General features: G+C 42.4%; 1 protein-coding gene across 1 annotated transcript in view; it reads right to left on the bottom strand.

The window, feature by feature from the left end:
- The window catches only part of LOC143653434 (scavenger receptor cysteine-rich domain-containing protein DMBT1-like), a 90,811-nt gene extending 72,701 nt beyond the window's left edge, over positions 1 to 18,110 (bottom strand). The window contains exons 1-10 of the mRNA XM_077124464.1: positions 17,581 to 18,110; positions 14,154 to 14,183; positions 13,405 to 13,434; positions 10,755 to 10,781; positions 10,233 to 10,265; positions 6,322 to 6,384; positions 3,306 to 3,359; positions 2,764 to 2,802; positions 2,224 to 2,289; positions 813 to 842 (exon numbers count right to left, since the gene is read on the bottom strand). Of these exons, the coding sequence (XP_076980579.1) occupies positions 813 to 842; positions 2,224 to 2,289; positions 2,764 to 2,802; positions 3,306 to 3,359; positions 6,322 to 6,384; positions 10,233 to 10,265; positions 10,755 to 10,781; positions 13,405 to 13,434; positions 14,154 to 14,183; positions 17,581 to 17,683 (475 nt within the window). The 5' untranslated portion in view covers positions 17,684 to 18,110. The remainder of the gene's footprint in view (positions 1 to 812; positions 843 to 2,223; positions 2,290 to 2,763; positions 2,803 to 3,305; positions 3,360 to 6,321; positions 6,385 to 10,232; positions 10,266 to 10,754; positions 10,782 to 13,404; positions 13,435 to 14,153; positions 14,184 to 17,580) is intronic.
- Between the last annotated feature and the right edge of the window lie 7,231 nt (positions 18,111 to 25,341).

The following is a 25,341-nucleotide window of genomic DNA, read 5'->3' as shown; positions in this document are numbered from 1 at the left end:
CAGGAAAAAAGAAGACCCCTGCATCATAACTTAAACCATATGCAGAAGTAAAATGATAAAAATTTTTTTTTTTTTAGTAAAAAGCTAAAATGATTTACGGACTTAAATGTAAACCCAAACCTATGAAACTGTTAGAAGAAAACAGGAAAAAATACCTGTGAAACCTTTGGTTAAACAAAGGTTGGTTAACTAAAACACAAACCATTAAAAAACTTGGAAAATTGTATTTCATTAAAATTAAAAGTTTCTGCTCTTTAAAAAAACACTGTTAAGGAAATGAAAAGATAAGCTACAGACTGGGATAAATGATTTGCAAAACACATATCTGAAAAAGTACTTGCCTCCAGAATATTTGAAGAACTGTCTTATGACTCTATAAGACAATAACCCACTTAAAAAAAAAAAAGCACATGAAAACAACACTCAACGTCTTTAGTCATTAGGGAAATGCAAATTAAAATTGCCAAGAGCTATGTATTGTCTAATTACATAATATGACATTCCAGAAAGGCAGCAGAGTAGCTATTAAGGATAAGATGTTTTCTGTAGAAAGAACCCAAGATCATGAGATCAAGCACAGAACACAGTTCTATGTTATCAGTTCCATCTGCTCCGGTCAGTTAAAATATGGACTGGGAAAAGCTAGGCTTCAAAGTGAAAATGAATCATTTGAACCAGCCTGATAAACTTCTTAAAGCTTGACTTCATACGGTCATTTTCTTTCCATTGCTGTCACACACAGGGCAGATATTAGTGAGGTAGAACTAGAGGCAAGTGGACTGGGAGGTAGCAACAACCTACATCATTCTTACCTGGAGAGGCAGGGCTTGCTGTTAGAGCACCTGTGGGTGTGGAGAGAGGAAACCGTCAACCAACACAGGAGGAGGCAGGTGCCTCCTCTTTCCCAAAATTCGGAGCCGTTTAGAATGCAAAGCCCCTCACCCGAGCAGACCACTCCGGCGTCCTCCGCATGACCGCAGTTATGGGTGAACCAGCTGTCGTGGGTGCACAGGCCCAGGTGGCTCTCCTGACCACTGCACTGCACGTTGTCCAGGAGGATCTTTGCGGGACCTGGGCCAAAGTGGGCGCCGCGGGGGGCAGAGACTGCCTCTCCGCACCTGAGCTGCCGGCACACGACTTGTGCCTCCTCCAGACCCCAGCCATCATCGCAGACTGACCCCCAGGTGCCCTGGTAGGACACTTCCACCCGTCCAGAGCACCTGCCTGGGCCGTTTGCTAGCCTCAGGGCAGGCCAGTCTTCTGTAGAAATGAAAGTAGAGGTAAGCTTTTGAAACCGACCTGAGGAATGCACCCTATTCGCCTGGCTTACAAATTAAGATAAATCTTTCAATTATCCCACAGGTATAAGAACATTCCCAGGAAAAAGAAATAATTATACCACCAGTGTCTTGTGCTCTTCACTAATCACTAAGGAAAGCAGGTAAGATTATAGAAAATGTATTTCCCAGGCCTTGGTGCTCAGAACTTGTCATCAGCAGGGTAGATGAAAATTTAGGAAAATGTATGTCTGTCATTGGGAAATGGATAAGTTAGATGGTTTATACAAAAATTGGAATACTCTATGGTAAGTGAATCAGTGAAGTACACAAATATGTCTGTGCGTATATACTCACCTGTGCACATACATATATACATATATCAACATGGGCGAATCTCAAAAATGTAACACTGAGTAAAGAAAAAAATTATCAAATGATAGATAAGAATTGATATAATATGTGTGAAAGAAAACCACAAAATAACATGTAGAGATCATAAAATATATGTGAAAAATACCAAAAAAAAAAGAATGATAAAGATAGACACAAACTGCTAGAGAGTGTTTATCTCTGAGGAGGAAAGAGAGAAAAGAGAAAGGGATCAGGGAATAATGGAGATGTTAAATTTAACCAGAATGTTCTATTTCTGGATAAGACTGGCCAATCAAAAACAGACAAATGTAAGCACTGGCCATGTCTAGATGAGGAACATGGGGTCATTTGTTCCATTGCTCTGTATTTTCTGAATTTTAGAAGATGTTTCTCCGGAGAAGCAGGGAAGTGGGGATGACCAGGTGCACAGCCACCTACAGCCTTGGAGACCTGTGACTTTCTCCGTCTCACACTGTGCTTTCCCATGCTCCTCCCAGGCTCCTTCCATGGCTGTGACAATCCCCTCATGGTTACGAGAGCAGTGGCGTGTCCTGCGAGCACGGCTGCTCACCTGGCGGTCTGAGCTCGGGCACGCTGGCTCTGCGCCTGGCAGATGCTGAGTCCGCCACAGGGAGAACTAAAACGGCACGGAGATGGTGATTAGTACTGACATTTTTTTTCCTGGGATGGGTAGCAGGAGACATCAGGAACCCCCTCAGCAGCCAGTTGCTAAAGAAGGGCCGCCCACAATGCCATACGGTAACTAAAACGTCTGGGCTGGCCACCAACGTCTGGACTGGCCACACGCTCATAAAGTAAGGTTAGAGTCAGGTTCAGGAAGCTGAGAGTAAGCTCCTAATTGTGATTGGGCTCCCCAAAGAAGTTTTTCCTCCTTTTTAACCTTACATCAACTCAGAGTTCTGCAAGACGACACTCACCAGTGGGACAATCAGTTATTGAAGAATTAGGCAAAAGCTTTAAAAGTCATCGTACTCAAAAGGATACTTATTGTATGGATGGCACCACAGAGGACAATCCACCTGCCTGGTTCTCTCACCTGGGGGGTGAGGCTGTTTGTCGATAGTATTTATGATGCAGATATGGCTCTTACCTGCTAAGGTAGCTGGTATCTTTTCATTTTCTTCTGATACTGAAAGGTAATGATATCTGTTACGAGGAGCTGGCTTCACATGTGAAATGCTAGTACTTCTTTCCAAGAAGGAATATCTGTACAAATAGAGGTTACTGGCATTTTCAGAGTGACATCTGTGTTTATGAATCTGTCTGGCAGGACTGTTCTTAGTCCAGACTGAGCTACCCCAAGTGGGGTTACATAGCCTGCTCACACCTGCATTGTGCGCATGTTCCATTATTCACTCCCCCAACATTTATTGGGTGCTATGATGTGGCAAGCATTGTTAGGTGCCAGGGATACAGTGATGAGCTGGACAAGTAAACCCCTTGCCCACATGGGGCTTAGAATCTAGTGCTGAAAGAGACAATGAACACCTCATACCATCCCAGATCCTTTGGTAATGAATTTCCATCTGTCCTGAACATCCACTTGTCTTCCCATGGGCTTAAAAATGTGGAAAGCAGCATATACAATGTATCACACCCATTTTCGTTGTTTTACTCAGCTCGTTTACCTACCTGATGAAATGGCTGGAGGGGTAACGTCTTCTAGGATGGCAGGAGTTGAGAGAGCTGTTAGTAAAACAACAATGCAAGGAAAATGACTCTTTATATTTAATACTGAATGGAAAAAGGGCTCCTTTTATCTCCTTCTCATTTCTAGGAGAGGAAGTCCATTATCTTTATACAAGCTCATTCAAAACAGAGAATTTTTAAAAGAACCAGCAACCTTAAAAACATTAAGCCAAGTGAAACAAATCTGAAATGAAAGGTGACATATTGTATGATTCCACTTGTATTAAATATCCAGAATAAGTAAACCCACAGAGACAGAAAGCAAATTGGTGATTACCCTGTGCTTGGGGAGAAGGGAATGGGGAGGCTTAATGGGCTTGGGGTTTTTTTGGGGGGATGAAGAAAATATTTTGGAACTGGAGAGAAGTGGTGGTTGCACCACGGTTAATTTGTCATGTGAATTTCACCTCAATTTAAAAAAGGTAACAAAAAGAACCAACAGGTGCCTGTTTGAAATAAAGTTTCTTTACTCAGCCCCTGGTTGTAAGGGGACAGTTTAGAATAGGAGCAATGGGGCATGAAGGTTGGCAGTCAAATGTCATCTCGGACATCTCCTGAATGCAGAGTGGCCTTGTGCCCCTTGACTTCTGCCCACGCTCCTCTCAGATAGAGCCTCAGTGGGCTAGAAAGCCAGTTAATCCCACCCTGGGCTGAGTGTCATGATTTTGCCGTGGTGTAGGAAATGCTGCGAGTCCAGTGATCGCTGTGCAGACACGCGTCTTCTCTGATCACACCCCGGAGTAGACAGTGGCTCTAGGTGATGGAGAAGTTGATGTTGGAGAAGTTGATGTTGCATCAGTTGGGATAGGAACAAATGGATGTGGCTTATCAGCAATGAGCATAAATTCATACCCTCCTTGCTTGACTCAGCAGTCATGGATCAGAATTCCCTCCTCTTCCATCAGTGTTATTCCACAGGATGCATTTTCAGGCATAGAGGAAGCTCACACTTAGTGAACATGGACAGTGTGCCAGACCCTCTTCTAAGCGATTTACACACATCCACCAATTCCATCCTCACAATGACTCCTTGAAATAGGTGCAGCTATCAGCCCTGCCCCCACCCCCTTTCAGATAAAGGAGCTGAAACAAAAGGAGGGAAAGAAGCACAGCAAGAGCTACCCAGCCGGGCAGTAGTGGAGCGTGGATCCAAGCCCCGGAGTCCTTCCCAGGACCTGCTCCTGGCAGTGCGCTGCCAGGCAGATGGAATATGCCACGTTGGCTTTGAAAATACCCTTATGTAGTAATTTGGACATGAGGACTATGAACTTCAAAGTGTTTGCCCTCTCCTTTATTAATGTTTGGAACTATACAGAAATATGCAAATTGGGAACAGCCAAGTGGTATTCATTTATTCAAGCATTTATTCATTTAACAAGTACTGAATGCCACCAAGCAGCAGGCATTGTTCTAAGAACACTGTGTGTGTGTGTGTGTGTGTGTGTGTGTGTGTGTCTTTGTGTATGTGTCTGTATGTGTGTGCTTGGGGAGGTGGCATCTCTCATCAATGTCAAAGATGAGAGAAAAATGGATTCTACCCCAAGAAACTGAGTGTCATTGGGAAAATAAGGGGATATACACTCAATTATATTCTGGAAAGAAGTAAAAGCTAAACATGAGGACAGATAAAGAGCTACAAACTAGATGGGGCAACTACTAATGCCAACTTGGCTTGGGGTGCAGAGGACTGGACTCCAAGATGTGGGCTTGGCGCCAGGGCTGATGCTGGGGTTCTGGAGGGGGACACCCCATAGACAGTGGACACTTGGATTCTGGAGAAGTGTGAGACCCAGTTCAGGACTGGCCATCCTTTTACTCTTGGCTTCCCTCATCTCAAATGAAGCCTTTGTTGGCCAACATGCCCAAACAACCACTTAAGCAGTTAAGAGGATTTTAATGTGGTGACAGAGGTTTAGAACTGTTGAGAACTGTTCAAAGGTTATGCTCTCAGGCTCTGAAGTCAGATTGGTTATTATCATTCCATCGGCCTTGGGGACTGGGATTATAGAAGTCCCCTGATCTGGCTATTGTGAGGCTAAGACAGAAAAACTCCACATAAGGCACACGGTGATTGACACAGCAGGAGGTTGTGCTGCCCAACAGAAACCAAGTGTGAGCCACATATGGAATGTAAAATTTTCTAGTAGCCACACTAAAAAAATGAAACAGGTGAAATTAATTTTAATAGCATACCTTATTTAACTCAATTTATCCAAAAAATTATTATTTCAACATGTACTCAACATATTAAAAAATTGTTAATGAATAACTTTATATTCTTTGATGGCACATCTCCATTCAGTCTAGTCACACTTCAAGTACTCTGTGGCCACATGTGCAGTGTGCCTACTGTGTGAGACAGTGCAGGTACAAGGCAGGGCTTCCTAAAGATGAGCTGTGATGTCATCACTGTCAGTGTAAGAACTACGTAACGGTATACTTGAAAGGTCAACAGTTTTGGTGATGGAGGAGTGGAGATAACACAATCTACCATGATGACAAAATGAAAATGGCACATAATAGTGACCCAGCTCACAACAGCCAAGAAGTCCACCCTCCTCCTGGGATCCACAGGTACAGGAAAATAATTGAATTGTTCCATAAAGGACACTTCACAGGCATTAGGCCAGATACTCCAGTTTATTTTCATAAATTCAAAATAGGAAGTGACCATTTTATTCATCTGGAGTAACACATACTCCAATCTCTTTTCCTCCTACTCTTTGCATTTGTGAAAGTATGTGAAATGAGAAGTGTAGTGTTATGTTATTTGACAGCAAAATTATAGATAATGAAACATAAAATGCAGCTGGATAGCATGAGCCCATCAGGGCTCTTCTCGGTCTCAAGTGGACAATTAGAGGTATGTAGTGATGGTGAGGGAACCACTGACTATCATGATGGTATAATTTAGAAGTGATGATAAACTTGGTAATGGCTGTGGGGGAAGATGTCTTACCTGAAGATGTTGAATGCACAGTGGCTATAGAAGATGGATGTGTTGAGATGGCAGCAGGTAGAACTGCAATAAAGAAACATCCATTAACAGAATGCAACTGCTCACCATGACGAGGTAGTGGTGTGGCTTTGCAGAAGTTCCCTTGGTTTCGCAAGACATAGTTTTGCCTCAATGCTGAAGTGACCATGGCCTGAGTGGTGAAAATGCCAAATAACCTTACCCTCTCCATCCTCTGTCCTGTCGGCCTTACCCATCCCCATTATGCATCTCTCTAGACTCCATGGCTAAGGGCAGGTCTTTGGTGTCTTGTGACTAGAGTTGTGTGGCTTTGATCTTAATATTTTCCCTAAGAGTTGGCTTGATGTTCTGGACATTGGAATCCCCTGACACTTTTATTCCCTTGTTCTGCCATTTTATTTCTATGCCTGCTTTGTTACTGGTCTTTCTCTGTGTCTCAGGGCTTGCCTCAGCTTACAACCTCTCCATGGCTCCACAGGTTCCCATATTCTCATCTGCTTTGCTGAGCTGACTCCAAGACACATTTGACCATGGGAATTAGTTACAATATTCACAAGGAACACTGACAGAGAAATTAGAGGAAGTGGATGGTGATGGCTTATCTTTTTGTATTGATTTGGTAGATGCTACCCCTCTTCCCTACCCCCTTTCTTCTCTTCTCCTATTTGACATTTGGATCACTGAATTTTAATGTATCATGTCCTCAGTGTGACATCCATTTCTGTGCCACTGAGCAGAAGCAACTATGGGAATGTATTTAATGAGTAAGTGTGGTCAACAGAATAACTGACTTCTAAAACCTCAAAGATGGCCAGTTACCATGTTCCTTTTTGTCATCTCCATTATATGTTTCCAGTCCCTTGGAAACTGTGAATATGTTAGGTTACATAGCAAAAATGAATTAAGGCTGCAGATGGAATTAAGTTTGCTGATCAGCTGACCTTAAAATAGGGAGAGGATCCTGGGTGGATTTTATCCAGTGTAATCACAAGGGTCCTTAGAAGTGGAAGGAGGATGCAGAATTAGAGTCAGAGTCAGAGAGAGACATGAAATCTACTAGCTTTGAAGATGGGGGATGGGTTCTGTGCCAAGCAATGCAGGTGACCTCTAGAAGCTGGCAAAGGCAAGGAAACAGCCTCCGGAATGAACACAGCCCTGCCAACACCTTAATTTTTGCTCAATTCAAACTTCTGAACTTTTGAACTGTAAGATAAATTTGGGTGGTTTGAGTCACAAAGTGTATGATAATTTGTTTCAGCAGCAATAGGATACTCATATGTTATGTAAACATTCTATGTGATCAAATTGTACTCCCTCCATAGAAAACTTGAAGCATAACATTTATAAAAATAGAGCTTGGATGCTCTCAGAGCAGCTGAATCTCAAACACAATTATAAACTGAATCTTAATGACTATTCTAACTCTGCTCAAAATAGCTTTGAATATTTTTTTAGTGGCATTGTTATCTTTTTTTTTACCCTGAAGTTTGTGAAACTATTGGAGTGACCCTTTGAAAATAAGCTCCACAGAAACTCAATTATAAGGGGCTGGTTATGATGACTCACTCAGTAAAATAATTCATCAATGTCCCTTTCATGTACTTCTCTCCTGTATCTAGACGGATAATCAGAAATGTTCCAGGGGAAAACAGTACAAAACATTCCCTTAGCTGATAATATGGTTGCTGAATTTCCATCACCTAAATACACATAAATGGAGAAGTTTCTTATTCAGTTAAACTAAATGACTTTTATTTCATCTACTTACTGTTTTGTGTGTGTGCATGGGCCAGAAATCAAACCCGGGTCTCCCTCATGGAAGGCAGGCATTCTAACCACTGAACTACCTACTTATTGGTTTTTAACAAATTTGTAATGTATAGATCTAAAATATAAAATGTAAAATATAGTGAACTACTGGTGAAATATAGTCCATTGGACATACTAGGATCTCAGAAGTATTTGCTGGTTTGATAGTTTTTAAGATACTTTAGAGATAACGATACTGGCTCTTCAGAATGGCCACACAATGAGAGCAAGCCAGTTGCCATTGGAACATGGGGTCACCCACCACCTGGGGCCCTGGTTTCCCCACTGGGACCAGAGCAGGAGCGACCAGGACCAAATACACATAGGGCTGCCTTCTCGGCTCCCATGATTCCTCGGCCCAGGGCTATAGGAGACCTTCCAGGATCTCCAGTGGACATTTCTGCTAATCTGATATATATCCCCTACTATTGTACTTGCAAACATTTCAAACAACTTACAGTAAAATACATGTATCTCAATAGAAAGACCAGGAAAAAAATAGAAATGTAAGACATGATTAAGCGGACGGATGGAAAGGAACTAGAAGAAACAAAAAACCAACCCACTAACAATGCCTTTAGCTAACTACTATACAGATTGTTCAATTAAGGACTGAACTTCCTGCAATGTGTGGTAAGATGGAAATCATGGTGAGCAATTGAATTCTCATTGTTTTATAAGTGGTATCTTTGTAAAGGAAGTCATCACCTTTGTTTGAGGACCACTGAGCATTTTATTGATAATGCATTGACTTCAACAGCAGTTTTGTAGGAGTTTTGTAGAAGCAAAATGCTATGTGTATTTTTGAACATCAGCTCTCCGTAAAAGTCAAGCAAGGTCATGGTGGTTATCACAATAGTAACAGACTGGTAGCTCATCTCTTGGTAGCTATTTGGCCTTGGGCAAGTTGACAAACTTTATGTGCCTCAGTTTCTTTAACAATAAGATGGGGGTCACAATCATCTCTCCCTCATAAGGCTGTTGTAAAAATTAATTGAGCTAAGCATACAAAGTGTTTAGAATTCATTCATTCATTAGAGTAAGGGTCAGGAAAGTAAGGCTTGTGGTTCAAACCCAGCTCAGTGCCTATTTTTGTAAATAAAGTTTTATTGGAATTTGATATTACAGCTAGTCAAATATTTGTAAGAACTTTGCATTTGATATTTTGAGAGCATTCACAGTTTTGACAGCTGATCAAATGGTATCTAAGTTAGTGTTTAAAACTTAGAATTTAAGAACTTTGCTGCCTGAATATGTAGATTTTTTCCTTGTCTTGATTTTAAATTGAGTTATGAAACTTACTATGCAAACACAGGCTTTACAATGATTATACGGATACTTTATTTAAATGTGTCTATGGGTAAACTAATTAAGATATCCATTGTTGGTGGTTCTAAGTGTATTGTTTATTTTCTTAAATAAAAAAAAGTTTTATTGGAATTTGGGGTACAGCCACACCCATCAGTTTACGAATGGTTACTTTCATACTACAACAGCAGCATTGACTGACTGCTACACAGGCCATCTGGCCTGTGAAGTCCAAAGTATTCACTGTCTGGCCCTTTACAGAAAAGTTTGCCAACCTCTAAACTAGAGAATTAAATGACTAACAGCTTTGCAGGTAAAGTGCTTAGACAAGTGCCTGGAATAATGGAAACACACAATGCAAGTTGGCTCTTGTATCATGCCATGTCTATGATCTCATCTGACTCAGCTGCAGCACTGTGAAGTGGGTGTTTTAATTGCCTTTTTTAAAGAGTGCTGGCAACTATCCCAAGGTCACACTAAGCAAGTGGCAGAGGTAGAACTTGAACTTGGAACTTCTACCACCAAATCACCTTTTCCTCATGCAGAGCTCCACCTTGGCTAGTACACAGGTCTCCCTTGAGCATATTCCCCTTGTTTCGTCAGTTGCAGGACTCGCTAGCTTATTAATATACCAGTAGGTTGATAGTTCATGTGCAAAATAAGCAATGTTCTCCCCTCAAAATTTGGTTCAGCAATTCCATCAAAAAACTTTTGGCCCCAAACCAAAAGGAAAATAAGGACAAATACTGCAAGATTGACATGAAAACACCTCCTACCTTGGAGCATGGATGATGATTCCTCAGCATGCTCTGCAGGGAGAGGGTAGAGAACGCAGTGACAGAGCGTAGACCAGTGAGAGGCGGTCAATTCAGTATCTCTCAATCAACCACCCTATGTCTCATGTAGGGGAAATTAACATGTTCTGAACAGTCATGTAAGCTGTGCAAATAATGCACCAAGATTTTCCTTTTAGCATGTCAGTAGAAATCATGCTCTTAACATCAAGTCCATTGGAAAAATGAAAATATCACATTAGGAAATAATTTTAAACCCTCATGATTGAAATGAAAATAAAGTTAATTTTTCTGGAAGGAAGAAAATGGTTCAACAGCATTTCCCACTTAATGGTGTCCTAATGGCCCAGGAATGCAGAAATGACAAATAATGACTCCCAAAATATGGCAATTTGACCCTCCCTCCACTTATTCCATTTCTTTCTTGTTCCTCTACCTATTACCTCCCCAGGTAGCTCAGAGAATGAAAAATATCAGGTTGATAAGACAAAAGTATGAACTCACCTGATTCAGGCTTTATATATTCAGACTCTGTTAATATGTGGGAAAAGAAAAGATCTACTTTAAAGGACAGTTGTTGTTTCTGGAGAATCTTCAGTTAGAAATGAATTTTAAAACAAAAGAATGTGACTCCTAAAAATAAAAAAGTTTACCCTTCCTGGCTTAATTCAGATGACATTAATGAGAATCAAATATATAAACGTTATTTAGCACAGTGCTAATAACACATGTTCAATCCAGTTGTGCTGTGCAATTTTCACCATGTAAACTCTGCAATATCTCCAAATAGGGGACAAACATTCATATACACTTGGAAGGGAAAGTGAAATTCAGTGATTTTAAAAAATAGAGTGCTTTGTTGGAATTATCAGCTCATAACAACACAAATCAAACAAAATCAAATCAAAAGGGGGGAAGAAAGAAACAAAAAAATATAAAAACCAATACTCACAAACCAATACTTGACTTGTTTGGATTTGACTTCAATAGCCTATTGATTTTGTTATAATCATATCGATCCAGTCTTTCTAGTTTAATACAATCGGAAATTTTAGCAAGTGACCAAGTTCCCTGCTCTAGGCCCACTAAATGAGTTACTTCATTTTCAATTGTCACACAGGTACACTAAATATAGGTCACATGTTGCAGAAATTCATATGTAAGTTTAGATCATTGGTTGTCAAGTAGGCGATTTTGTCCCCACCCCCACCCCTCATGAGACATCTACAATGTTGGAAGATATTTTTCTTGGTCACAGGTGCAGGGTGGGGACTATGCCCTGGCATCTAGAGGGTACATGTGAGGGAAGCTGTTAAACATTCTATAATGCACAGGACATCTTGTCCCCTGCCCCAAAAGAATGATCTGGCAAAAATGTGAGTAATGGTGAGGTTGGAAAACCCTGTTCTAGATTGATCATAGGGATCATAAAAATGACTATTTTATCAAAAGAGTTACGACTAGCAAACACAGACTGAACTCACACTCAACAGGACAAAACTCAGAACTTTTCTAATTTACCTTCTTTAGACTGTGGGCTAGCTTAAAGCTAAGTACCCCAGAAAAACAAGATGTTACTTCAGTTAAGGTATGGCCCAAATTAATCAGAATGGGTCTTAATCCTAATACAGTAGGCCAGAGAGAGAGACAGCCAGAGGGAGCAACTAGAAGCTGGAAGCCAACAGAATGGACAAGCCAGGAGAGGCCACACACACGGCCACGCGACAGAGAAGTCAAGGACCAAGGATCTCCGGGAGCCAGCCCTGGAGCACCACAATCCTCTGGGAGAATGCATCACCTTGTTGATGCCTTGATTTGTGCTTCTAGCCTCAAAACTGTGAACCGGTAAATTCCTGTTGTTTAAGCCAATCCATTATATATTTGCTACAGCAGCCAGGAAATTAAAACAGACAGTAAATTTTCACTGGGAAAGAACTTTATCCCTTAGTTCACCACTTTATCCTGAAGCCATATCCTGATGCATTCAGTGGGTGATTAATGCTACCATTGATTAATGCTGTCTATTTCACCCATTCTGAAATCTACTTAAAATGAGTTCTTCCACTAATTTTCTCTGTATAAAATCCATTTAACATCTGTGGTTAATGAATTCCTGAGCTCAGGTTGACAGTCTCAGATTATCAGTGTCAGTTACTTTGGGCTCACACAGTGGTCAGCACTGGTATGTGATAACATCAGGGCAGACTGCTAATGGGATCAGTGTGATGCAATCCGGAAAAGGAGGGGAGTCATGGGCATTACCTGAGCAAACAACACTGGCATCTTCTCCAGGACCGCAGTTATGGAGGAGCCAGTCCGCATGAGGGCACTGTCCTAGAAAACTCTCTCTTCCCGTACAGCCCAGATCATCCAGGAAGAACTCGCCAGAGCCTTCACCATATTGGGCCTCAACAGGGGCTGCCAGGGCACGCCCACAGCTCAGCTGCCGGCACACCACATCAGCTTCATTCATGTCCCAATGGTCGTCACAAACCCTGCCCCACTGGCCATGGTAGAAAACTTCCACACGTCCAGAACATCTGCCTACCCCATTCACTAGTTGCAATTGTGGCCAGTCTGCCAAAGACACAAAATTATTGCGTATTAAGAGAAGGAGCATATTCTCAAATGGGCATCAGCCCATTTGTTTAACCATTCAACTACTATGTCTTCAACACAAATTATGTCACTGTAGCTAGCTGTGGGTCCATGGTTAACAGAACACACCTGGTCCTCGGGTCAATGTTTATAGTCTAATTGAGGAAACTGGAGGAAGCAGTCACATCAGTCCAAAATGAAGTGTATATTTCCAACTTCGGCAAGTGCTAAGAAGCATAGGGGAAGAGGTATGTGATATTTTGAGAATGCATAATGTGTGAGTGGGCCGAGGATGTCTTTTCTAAGAAGTAATAATGGACCTGAGGTTTGGCAGAATAGGAAGGAGTTAAGAAGACAAAGAGGAATGGGGAGGAGGGGAGAGATTTCCGTGGTGCAGTGAGATAAAGCAGAGGTTTAAGAGTGAGGTGAATGCATAAGGAATCCATGAGGAAATAGTTTTGCTTGCTAGTGTTGACATGGTTGGAGATCTACCCACCACTCAGAAGTGCATGATCCATCAAGCCACATCAAGCTAGGACAGAAAAGCTTGACTTACCACCAGGGAATGGTGTTGGGATCTCAGCGTCTATAAGCAGAAATACAAGTAAATTAAAATAAAGCAAAGTAATCCACTCAAGTTTATTGGGGGAGGGTCAGTATGGCCTCGTGGGGTTGAGCTACTGTCATGGTTTGGGTGTTGGCAAATGAGAAATTGACCATGTATTTGAGCAGCTCAGAGTCACTTGCAGATTTTTCTTTTAAATTGAACTATTTGCTCACACTTTTTGCTAGAAAAGCAGAAAGGCAAAAGGTTCCGTTGCTAAGAGAAATGTATTCCTATGGCACTTATAAAGAGACTTCTGGGGTGGGGCATGAGACGATAGCAGAGTAAGATTCACATTAACAAGAAAGAGCATGACTTTCTTTTTTAATCTCTGACATGCTGTCTCTCCAAACTCAAACAGAGACATTATTTGCCAAGATTTTCTTTAGTTCCATTTCATTTCAACTGCCTCTTTGAATGATAGTATATTAAACAATGTTTGTATTTTCACTCCAAATTTTTCTAAAATACATTTGACTACCAATAAGACAATTTGGAGAAAAATTTTCTGTGTGGTCAAAGGAAAGAGACAAGGGAGTTACTTTTTCTTTTCTTCCCTTTGTTTGGTCCTTTTGAATAAATTCAGTTTGCCTTCTTCTCCTCCCCCACCCCTTGCAATAGATTTGTGTTGGTAAACAGGACCAGAATTGGGGGCATTTCTGGATGTTCTGTTAAAAGACATGCTAAAGCATGATTCTTACCAAAAGCTTCCGAAGTTTCATATGCATATTCTATGAGAAAGAAAGGAAAGTTGAATGTAACTTGAGTTTATTTGAGATGATAAGAAATCTGAAATTCCCTGAGCTTGCTTGAAGGGTCAACTGCTGCCCCATTGCTATGACCCCAGTGAAACAGATTAGCCTGTAATTATTCTTATATGTGGTTATTCCAAAAAGGTGTAAGACTTAGCTATCTTGGAAGGAAAACCCTTTTGACTCTTCCAGTACTTGTTCAAATACAAACCTTTAGGCTTCACCCCATGCCTAGGAATAGCTCAGCCCTTTCAGTTAGGGTTGGTTTTTGAGGTTTTCAGCCTGAGGTACAATGGTGCATCTTCCTAAAGGACCAATTTTACTTAATGTTAAGTATTTAAAACATTGGTTGTATATGAAAGTAAATATGGTTTGTTTAATAACTTAAAAGTAAAAATCCACGTGACTTTCTAAGATGAAAGGACTTTAAAGAGAGTCTCTGCTTAGGACAGGAGACCTTGGACTGTCTGTTGGAGTATTTGTTTAAGAAATACTAGTACTAATTAATCCGTCATCATTTGTCCTGCACATGTTCAACTCGTCAAACTGAACTAAACTTGAACGTGATCAAAAGACACACTTACTCATGCAGCAAATTTTCATTTTCTCACACCTCAACCCATGTTCTCTCATATTTCTCCACATTGTGCAAAGAAGAGCGCTTAAGGAAATGGGACAAGGGAACCCATGAGTTTTGATGATGTAGGAAAGTGTACTCTGAGGGATCTGTTTTAATAAATTTAGGGCAACTCAGCATGGGAGTTCCTTGCATGTGGGGAGTGTACGGGGCTTGGAGTGTAGGCTTATTGTGGGAACCTGAAGTAAGTGAGAAAGGTGAGAGTATTAGCAAAGCATCAGAGGCAACTCTGAGCATTTCAGATTTTGCCTAGGTTCAGGGCATATTTTCAGGGTATTGGCATATTTGGGAGAGGGGACACAGCAGTGGATGTAGAGTCTAGAGGGCTGAATATTTGCTGTGACTTTAGTCAGTGCCCTTAACCTCTCTGAACCTGTTTCTTTATTTGTGAATGGAGATAAAAAAAACAAGTGTGTCCTGAGTTGCTGTAAGGATGGAATAGGATAATTGATGGGAAGTGCTTTGCAAACCATTCAGAGATCTGGTACACCTGATCTTGGAATACATGACATGCTAAGATTACAATAAAGATTCCATAAATCTTCCAAACTGTGACATTTGAAAGAAATTAGATTATTTTGCTTCCTTCCCCCAAAATGACAGAGTAAGCAGTAAATTTTAATCAGTCGAGAGGACAATCAGATGTAATTATTGTGGGTGAAAAAAACTGGACAAGGCTAACATTTGGGAAAGGAGCTATAGAAAACTTTGCATTCATTGTTAAATCAATTATCTATCAATCATTTATCAGTTAATTCATTAATAATCATTAAAGTCAACAAATTGAACTACAAATACTTGGTTCTAAAGCAGTGTTTCTACACCTCAGCACTGCTGAGGTTTGGACTGGAGAGTTCTGGGTTGTGGTGCTGTCCTATGTAGGACAGGAGGTTCGGCAGCCTCCCTGTCCCCTGTGCACTAGACACCAGTACTTCCCTCCCCTCAGTTGTGACCATCAAAAATGTTTGCAGATGGTCTCAAATGTCCCTTTGGGAACAAAATTGGCCTGAGTGAAAACCACAGTTGACTAGAAAAGTGTTTTATGATTCCTCTGAAGTCTGATTTATACTTCTAATAATTTTCTAGCTGGACTCTTCTCAGACCCTCCCAAGATGCCTGGCCAGAAATAGTGGCAGAGACCTCTTGCCACCAGCCCGGGCTGCCTGGAGGACCCAGATGAGGCAAAGGTGAATACCACTGGTCTCGCCCTTGCTGTGGTCTCACTGGAAGGGTTCTGGAAAGCATCCAGCCTGGCTGGACTGTAAGGCAGGTCCTGGGAGTGCAGGGGGCCTGAATGGCTGGGGGGAGGGGAGAGGGGATGATGGTTTAATGGACCAGAACTCTCAAGGTGACTCCGCCCCCTTCCCCCAGCCCCCTTAACTTGTTCTCCAGAACAGAGCAGCCTGGAGAGGGGAAAGTCCCCACCAGAGCAGGGCCAAAGACTGGTCTTGGCTGTCAGCAATAGATTTCCTTCCAAAGCAGAAATTCCAGGCCCGGCATCATGAGTGGCTGCTTTTTAGGCTACAGAATAACAAGTTAAAGGGTCTGAATGATGAAGGTGCATCATCATCACAGCAAAACAGTGAGGGAGAAAAGGTACCATCATCACCATCATCACCATCCTCATATCATCATCATCACCATCATCACATCATCATTATCATCATCATCACCATCAACACATCATCATCATCATCACCTTCTTCTTCTCATCACTATTAATATTCCATCACCATCATCACATCATCATCATCATCACCATCACATCATCACCATCATCATCATCATCTTCTCATGACTTTTACTATTCCATCACATCATCATCATCATCATCATCATCATCTTCTCATCACTATTACTGTTCCATCACCATCATCACATCATCATCATCATCATCATCATCTTCTCATTCCATTAGTATTCCCATTTTGTTAGATGAAGCCTAAATGTTGTTCAAAAAGCCACATTACCAGGAAGGGCAGAGGGATATGGGGCACCAGCAGGCAGGGAGGGGCCTGCCAAACCAGCTTCATGGCGGGCGACCTGAGCAGTTGCACAGGATGTGCACTCAAGAGGGCCCATGCCCTGGAAGCCCCACATTTGGTTCAATACTCTGCCATTATGGTTTTGAAAACCCTAATAATTTTTTTTTTTTTTTACATGGTCAGGCACGGAGAAGCAAACCCAGGTCTCTGGCATGGCAGGTGAGAACTCTGCCACTGAGCCACTGCAGCCCACCCAGCCCTAATAATTTTTCTTTTTCTTTTTTTACTTGGGCACGCACCAGGAATCAAACCTGGGTCCTCTGGCATGGCAGGCAAGTGTTCTTGCCTGCTGAGCCACCGTGGCCCACTCCCAGCCCTAATAATTTTTAAACTAAACAGGTCCTGCCTTTTCCTTTTGCACCAAGACCTGCAAACTATGTTGCTGGGTCTGTGGATGGACCAAAATTTTTTCACATCAAGTCCAGAATTCTATCCTATATTCTGGCCTTTGGCACAAGAGGACTGAGGTTAGATTTAGGGCATTTCACTGCTTCATAAATATCATGGAAGAGAAAGTTCAGTATGAACTGTCCTTGTATAAGCATGGCATTTACCCAAGCAGATAGGGTCTTCCTTACCCATCAAATGATACCCTAAATGGCACTGTCTCATGTTGGGGAGGAGGAAAGAGTCTTAGGGAATAATTTGAACAAAATGAGAAATCAACTCTCAGAAAAAACAGAAATAAGTTTACCCGAGCAGATGACGCCCGCGTCTTCCCAGTGCCCACAGTTGTGGGTGGCCCAGCCTGCATGGGGGCACTGGCCCAGGTGGGCCTCTGACCCAGAGCACTGCATGTTGTCCAGAAGAACGGGCCCCGAGCCCTGGCCGAAGTGGGCCTCTCCGGGGGCAGAGGCGGCCGTCCCACAGCCCAGCTGGCGGCACACCACCTGAGCTTCGTTCTCGTCCCACAGGTCGTCACACACCGTGCCCCACGTGCCTTCAAAATATACCTCAACGCGGCCAGAACACCTTCCAGAACCTTCCACGAGCTGTACAGCAAGCCAGTCTTGGGAGAAAGGCAGCCCCCCAAACCCCACCAAAGTGTCGGTGAAGGGAGCCGGCCTCTTTTCTACCACTCATCATCACCATGAGTACTATTTATTAAGCGCCATCTGTGTTCTTGTTTGATGCTCAGAACTACCTTGTAGGGTGTTATTATCTCCATTTTACCCGAAGGAAATGGGGTACAGACAATGTCTGCAGCTTCCCCAAGGTCACATAGCAAGCTGGGCGGGGCGGAACTGGAACCCCAACTCATTCCGACTGCTCCCGGAGGGCCCCCCATCAGAGCTCTGTTTGAATGCCTTAGATCTCCCTCTAAGGAACCAGGGCCCTGACTCCCTGTAGGATATTTTAGTTTAAGAAATATCTCCTGGATTCTTGGATAACTCCTCCCGTGTCATTGTCAGGAGTGAGTCTCGGCTATTGGAGACCTTCCCATGAATGACAAATGCACTGGCTGCCCCTTGTTCCCAAAGACGCGGCCGCTCCCTCCCAACACCAGCCCCCCGCGTTCCGCCTCCGCAGGGCCCTTGGCAGGACAACTCCTGCCCAGCTCCCCCAGCACCTTGGGGGCAGGTAGGGTGCCTTCGGTGCCATCCCGGCTCCCATGCGGGACTCTGTGCTGTGGCTTCCCAGCTCAGCTGCTCACTAGCTACACAACTTGAGCAGGCTGCTTCAAATTCTCATTTTCCTCTTAAGAGAGGGCAATGATACCAGTCCCTACCTCCAAAAGAACTAATGAATGAAATGTCTCGAAGAAGCCCTGGCATAGAGGGAGGACTTAGGAATTGGCAAACTTGCATTTTCTCCATTTTATAGCTGAGCAATTAGATAGCTGAAGAGGCATATACAAATTCTCATGGCCAGCTGCGGGAGACGGCCGTCCGCGGGCTTGTCTCCTATTTTCTTACTACTTGCGTGTTGGTTTACAAATAAGATGAACTCCCAGGGGCCACAGGGCACTGTGTCTCAAAGTGCAGCCCTCAGATAGCCTCTGGGCAGGCTGGTTAAATATGCAGATTCCTGGAGCACACAGCACATCCATTAAATCAGCATGCCTGGGGATGGAGCCCAGGATTTTGCATGTTCCACAAGTTCCTGGGGTAGTTATTTTGCACCCCCAAATTTCACTCTTAAATCAGTCTCTAATGTATAAGAAGTATGAAGCTACACAAAGGTCCGAGGGCACCCCTGGCTACTTAACCTGAAATAAAGCAGGATGTCCTTATTTCCGCAAATGAGCAACTCACCTTGCTGGGTGGCAACTCATCCTGTTGGGTAAGGGCCTTTGGTCCCCAGGGGTTGTCACTGTTCTGTGGCAGAACCAGGCAACCCCTTCCTCTTTCATGGAGATCTTTCCCTTGCCCCCCATCCTTCTCCAGGCCAGAGGAGATTTTCTGGCTGAGACTCACCTTCTCTTTGCTCCTCGGGGATACCTTGGAAGGTGCTTCTCTTAGGGTGTCCCTTCCACAGCCTTTCTCTGGATCCTCTGAAGTCCTGCCTGTAGCAAACTGAGATGCAAAGGCCTGTTAGTATCCGGGTGTTCAGAACAGGGCTCAGATGAAATAACCTCCCCAGCAGGCGCTCCCCGAACTGGGCCGGGCACGGACTGCAGCTTCACAGCCCCACTCCAGAACCCCCGACCCAGAGTTTCAGCAGCTGGGGGCCTGGGAATCGGAGCTTCTAACAACCCAGTGGTTCTGTCATGCAGCCAAGTTTGGGAACCTATGTTCTAGATTCAATTTTCTTCAGGTTCTTTCTCTGGGTGTGCTTGGTCTTACAACTTCACCTTTTCCTTTTAATCATATATGTATTTGAACTGGCTATTCCATGCCTATCAGTTTCTATATTTTAAAGTGCATCCTCAAAAGTTGTGAAGCATGCAACCAGGTGAATGAAACTTAAGGACAATATGTTGGATAAATGTCAGAAACAAAAAGACAAATATTATCATGCCTCACTCATATCGTTTAACTATAATACACAAACTCAGAGAATTGAGGTCGAGAGCATGAGTTGTCAGGTTGGAGCCTATTGTAAAGGGTGTTAGATTGTAAGCACGTACAGCAGTCAGATATATTCAAGAGTTGTAACTGATATTTCTAAATTCTGAGATATTGGACCATTTGTATATAACCTGGTTGTTTCCTGAAACTTTGGGTATTTATGTGACACCTAAGACTCATAGTTAAAGCACTGAAGCTATGAAAGCCAGCATTACCCCATTCAGCAACTGCTTAAAAAGCTGAAAAAGTGATAAGACTTCATCTAGAGATGAATAAAGCTGATCTAGACAAACTATGGTAAAGCAGAGCGCTGGGTAAAGGATGATATGACCCATATTTTCAAACTTCAATCTCTGTGCAAGTCTAAAGGGAGACATGTTTATTTGGGGCAAAATTTATATTTTGGGTAGCACATTATGTCATTTAACTTGTATAGTCAGTTTACTTGAACACCACAGTTACATGGAATCTTGAATAGGATGTGAGATCTTGTTGGTTTGTACAGGTTAGTGTGATGCCCTAATAAATACCAGAGTGATTTGGGCAGTGAATAAAAAAGTATTTGCAAAGTCCCCTTGAGGACTGGGGAGAAAGGAGAAAATATTCAACTTCCCCATCTGGGAAATCCCTGATATTCTCAAAAGCAGTGGGAACAACCAATTCAATAAGCTGAGCACTCAATCTTGGGACTCGCCCCTATGATGCTTATTTCTGCAAAGGAGAAGCTAGGCCTACTGATAATTATGCCTAAGAGTCACCCCCAGAGAATCTCCTTTGTTGCTCAGATGTGGCCTCTCTCTCACTAAGCCAACTCAGCAGATGAACTCACTGCCCTTCCCCCTACGTGGGACATGACTCCCGGGTGTATAAATCTCCCTGACAACATGGGACAGAACTCCCGGGGATGAGCTGGGACCTGGCATCTTGGGAATGAGAAAGCCTTCTTGACCAAAAGGGTAGAGAGAGAAATGAGACAAAATAAGGTCTCAGTGGCTCAGAGATTTCAAACAGAGTTGAGAGGTTATCCTGGAGGTCATTCTCACTCATAATATAGACATCCCTTTATAGTTTATGGTGCATTGGGGTGGCTAGAGGGAAGTACCTGAAACTGTTGAACTGTGTTCCAGTAGCCTTGTCTCTTGAAAAGGACTGTATCACTATATAGCTTTCACAATGTGATTCTGTGATTGTGAAAACCTTGTGTCTGATGCTCCTTTTGTCCAGGGTATGGACAGATGAGTAAAAATATATATATATAAAATATAAATAAATAATAGGGGTAGATAAAGGGTAAAATTGAGTAGAGAGAGGTAAGGGGTATGGGATGTATGAGTTCTTTTTTTAATTTCTTTTTCTGGAGTGATGTAAATGTTCTAAAAACAATCATGGTGAAGAATACACAACTATATGATGATATTGTGAGCCAATATGATTATTATATGATTGTATAATGTGGTTGGACTGTACATGTGTGTATATTTCTTAATAAAAATATATTTTTTTTAAAAAGTGCATCCTCAGCTTTCTGTAGTTGATCTTGAAATGCTTTTCTTAGTTACAGTTTAAGCATAAGTTTAGCCATACTTTTTCATTATTTGACATTTTCTGATATCTCTTGGATTTGTCTTTCTTTTGCTTTTTATCTATTTTTCCATCTTTATTTTATTATGTAATTTTTTCATTGAGAGGGGCTTATTTAATTAATTAATTTTACCTATTTGGATTTGTGTTTTAGAGGTAGTTGTGGAAGGAGATGAGATATTTTTGCTGCTGCTTAACGACAATTCTTTCTTTCCTTGTCCCCGGCACTTTCTAATTAGGTAGAAAAGTTTTGATCTATTTTTTCCTTTTGAGTAAACAAGTAACATGGTTCAAATGAAACTCTATGATGGACTTTGCAACATGAGCCCATCTGCCCTTCAGCTCACGCCTCTGTTTCTTTGCATTGTTTTGAAATGATACCATGCCCAGTAGATAAGACATCTGATGACATAGGCCCATGATGCTGCTGGATCTGCATACATTTACAATAGTCCAATTAGACTTTATGAGTCTGTAGGTTAGGGTCTGCTGTGCCAGTCTCTGGATAATTTCCAGAGTCATATGAAAGACATACAGAGCCTGGTATATGTGGCTGGGAAGAAGATTTTATGCATACCACCCAGGTTGAGCACTAGACCAGACAGTATATAATCCAGTAACTAGAGGTGATTGTCTTCCCAACACAAGAATGTTCCAGGAGAAATGGAGAGCCCGGGTAGCTTTAGCAGAGGAGACAGAGATAGAATGATCAGAAATGAAGATGGTAATCAGGGAACAAAGCTCAGAGGGCCTTATCAGGCTGTGGCATTTACTCTGTGTGAGATAAAGAAAGTTTGCAAGGCTTTGAGCAGGCCAATGACATAACCTGGCTTGGATATTTTAAGGACCACTCTGATGATTGTGTTGAGAATCAATGGGAGGGCAAGATGGAAGCTGGGAGACCAGTTGGTGGCTACTGTGGGGATCCAAGCTAAGATGTTAGGGGTCCAGCCCACCAGGTGGAGGAACAGTGTGAAGTGAGAAGAAGGGGTTGCATTATGATATAGCCAACAAGATCTCCTGGTGGGCTGGATGGAGGATGTGAGAGAAAGCATGCAATCAAGGACAACTCAAGGTTTTTGTCCTGAGCCAATAGCTGGGTGGAGCCTCATTATTATCTGGGATGTGTTGGCCACTTGAAGAAGAGCTATCCATGATTCTCCTTTTTAATCCTTGCAGAAACTTGACAACTTAGTTTTTCTCACTATCGTTGAGGAAATGGGAACCTAAAGAGGTAGGTAACTTGCCCTGCACAACCTAGCTCCTTAATGGTGGAGTGACATTCTAAATGTAGGTTGCGCAGTGTCTCAATGTGAAGGTGGGCAGCTATTTTTAAAGTTTTTTTTTCCAATTCTATAGCCCATCTTAGACTAGTTTTCACTGACATTTACATTCCAATCAGTTTTTTAGATCCTGTTCTACCAGGTTTTAGATTCTGCAAATTCAAATACATCTGAGAAACATAAGCCCCACAAATACATAATATCAAAATGAGATAAGTTAAGTTGGCGAAAGTAGAAATTAATTGTGCATGAGAGAGAAAGAAAGGAGATATTAGCAATTTAACTATAAAGGACATTTTGGTTAGTTAATTGGGCTGAGGATCAGAATTTTCCAAACACCACGTGAGTGGAAATTGGATGAGGACTTAGTCCCAGAGTAATAGCAAAAGGTGAATGAGCTATTGGGGTGTAGCTATTGGACCCTATTTCGAAAACTCCCTCAAGTCCAAATGAGCTGACCACTTTCACACATTTGTAAAATTCCATGGGTTCTTTCTGCATTACCTTGTTTACTAGGGCTGCTATAACAAAATACTACAAACTGGTTGGCTGCAACAGCAAGAATTTTTTGGTTCATAGTTTGAAACCTAGAAGTCCAAGATCAAGGTATTACCACGCTGTGCCTCTTCTAAAGTCTGTAGCATTCTGGTGGCATCTTACTGACAATCAATCTCTGCTTCTGTCACATGGCCATCTTTCTCTGTCTTCTTCTGTGGCTTGTACTTCTGTGTCCACATTTCCTTTGCTTATAAGGATTCAGTCAATATTGAACTAAGGCCCACCCTGATTCAATTGGACCTCATCCAAATAGAATCTTCAGTCACCCTATTTACAAAAGAGTCCATATTCACAAAGCAGAGGATTAGGCCTTAAATACATACATTTTATAGGTTCGATCTACCATGGCATGTGTTCCTTTAACTCCAAGGTACAGGTAAATAGTCAATTAACTTGACAAATCCAACCATGGCTCACCTTTGGGACTGCTTGCTGATTGCCTCCAGTGAATGGCTGCTTCTTCTTGTCCATCTTGGCTGTGGGATGCCTCTGCTGAGCACAAAAGTCATTTCTCTCTTGAGATTTTTGCTTTATAGTGATGCTGTTGTACCCTATGGATATTTACTGAGCACCTATTAATGCCAAAGCATGTAGTATAGGAATCAAAATAAATAAGTTGTTAAGGATCGAAAAGTGAATTGGACCCTGTTTTAGCTTCCTAGGATGGCCATAATAAAGTAACACAAACTATGCGGCTTAACACAACAGAAATTGAAGTCTCAGTTGTGGAAGTAGAAGTCTGAAATCAAAGTGTCAGCAGGGCCACGTGTCCTCTGAAAGCTGTAGGGGAAAATCCATCCTCACATCTTTCCAACTGCTGGGGGTTTACGACGATCCTTGGCATTCCTTGGCTTGCAGCTGCAGCCCTTCGATCTCTGCCTCTGTCATCACATGGTCATCTTCTCTCTCGTGTACTATTTGTCGCTTCTATTCTTTGTATAAAGACACCAGTTATATTGGATTGGGAGCCCATCCTAGTCCAGTATGACGTCATCTTAACTAATTCCATCTGTAAGGATCTTATTTCCACTTAAGTTCACATTTGGAGTACTGGGGGTTAAGACTTCAATATGTCTTTGATGGGATGGGGTGGTGGGTGGGGTAGGGGTAAGAATGACATAATTCAATGCTTTATAGACACCATCCTCTTTGCTGTATCTCTAGCCTCCTGAGAATACAAACTGGGAAGCTAACAATGCTATTTGGTAAGGTATGTAGAAGGACCCAGAGGATGCAGAGGAAAATGGCTTTCTAGCACAGGGAACCCTCATGCTGAATCCTAAATGTAGACCAAGTCCATGCCAGGCTAGCAGGAAAAATGGCATTCCTGCCAGACAGTTTATACTGGTGCAGAAGCACCAGGGTGTGAAACCATGAAGTATGCTCAAGAAATCACCTGCAGAGAGATCAGACCAGAATGCAGGCAGAGTAGCCTAGAGAGCTGTGAAGCACAGCAGAGCTGGACAGATCGGCAAAGCTAGACCATGGAGGGACTCATGGATTATAAATGGGAGTTTGGCTTCTCAGGAAATAAGCAGCATGATGTAGGCTGAAGCTGGGAGAGTTCAGAGGTACAGTTCAGGAGGACATGTCTCATGGCAGTTTGAAAGATGGAGACAAAGAAGCCAGTTATGAAGCAGTCAGAACAGCCTGGACAGAATATCTCAAGAAACTAATTTAAGGCGATGCAGTGGGGATGGAAAATAGGGCACAAAGCAACATTTTGGAGGTGGCCTCTGCAACCCTTACTGAGCTATTGAGTATAAAGGAGGCTACAAGGGCTCAAAAGTCTTCTCTACACCTGTCTTTCAGATAGTCAGTCCCTGAGGGTGAGAACTCTGCCTTGTCCACCCTGGCTGGGGGATGCTAACAATAATTGTTGGCTGAGGCCTGGTTTGTTGGTAACTCTAAACCATGTTTGGGTGTATCTTTGGATGGCAAAACACATTCCATGCTTGACCTTCCTCTGCAGTGGTTTCCTGACCCAAGTGGGCAAACTGCTTGAGATGATGTAGTGCCAAG

This window comes from Tamandua tetradactyla, chromosome 13, assembly GCF_023851605.1.
Source record: "Tamandua tetradactyla isolate mTamTet1 chromosome 13, mTamTet1.pri, whole genome shotgun sequence".
NCBI classification, from domain to species: Eukaryota; Metazoa; Chordata; class Mammalia; order Pilosa; family Myrmecophagidae; genus Tamandua; species Tamandua tetradactyla.
The sequence above is the reverse complement of the archived record's forward strand: the minus strand, read 5'-3'. Positions and strand labels throughout refer to the sequence as shown.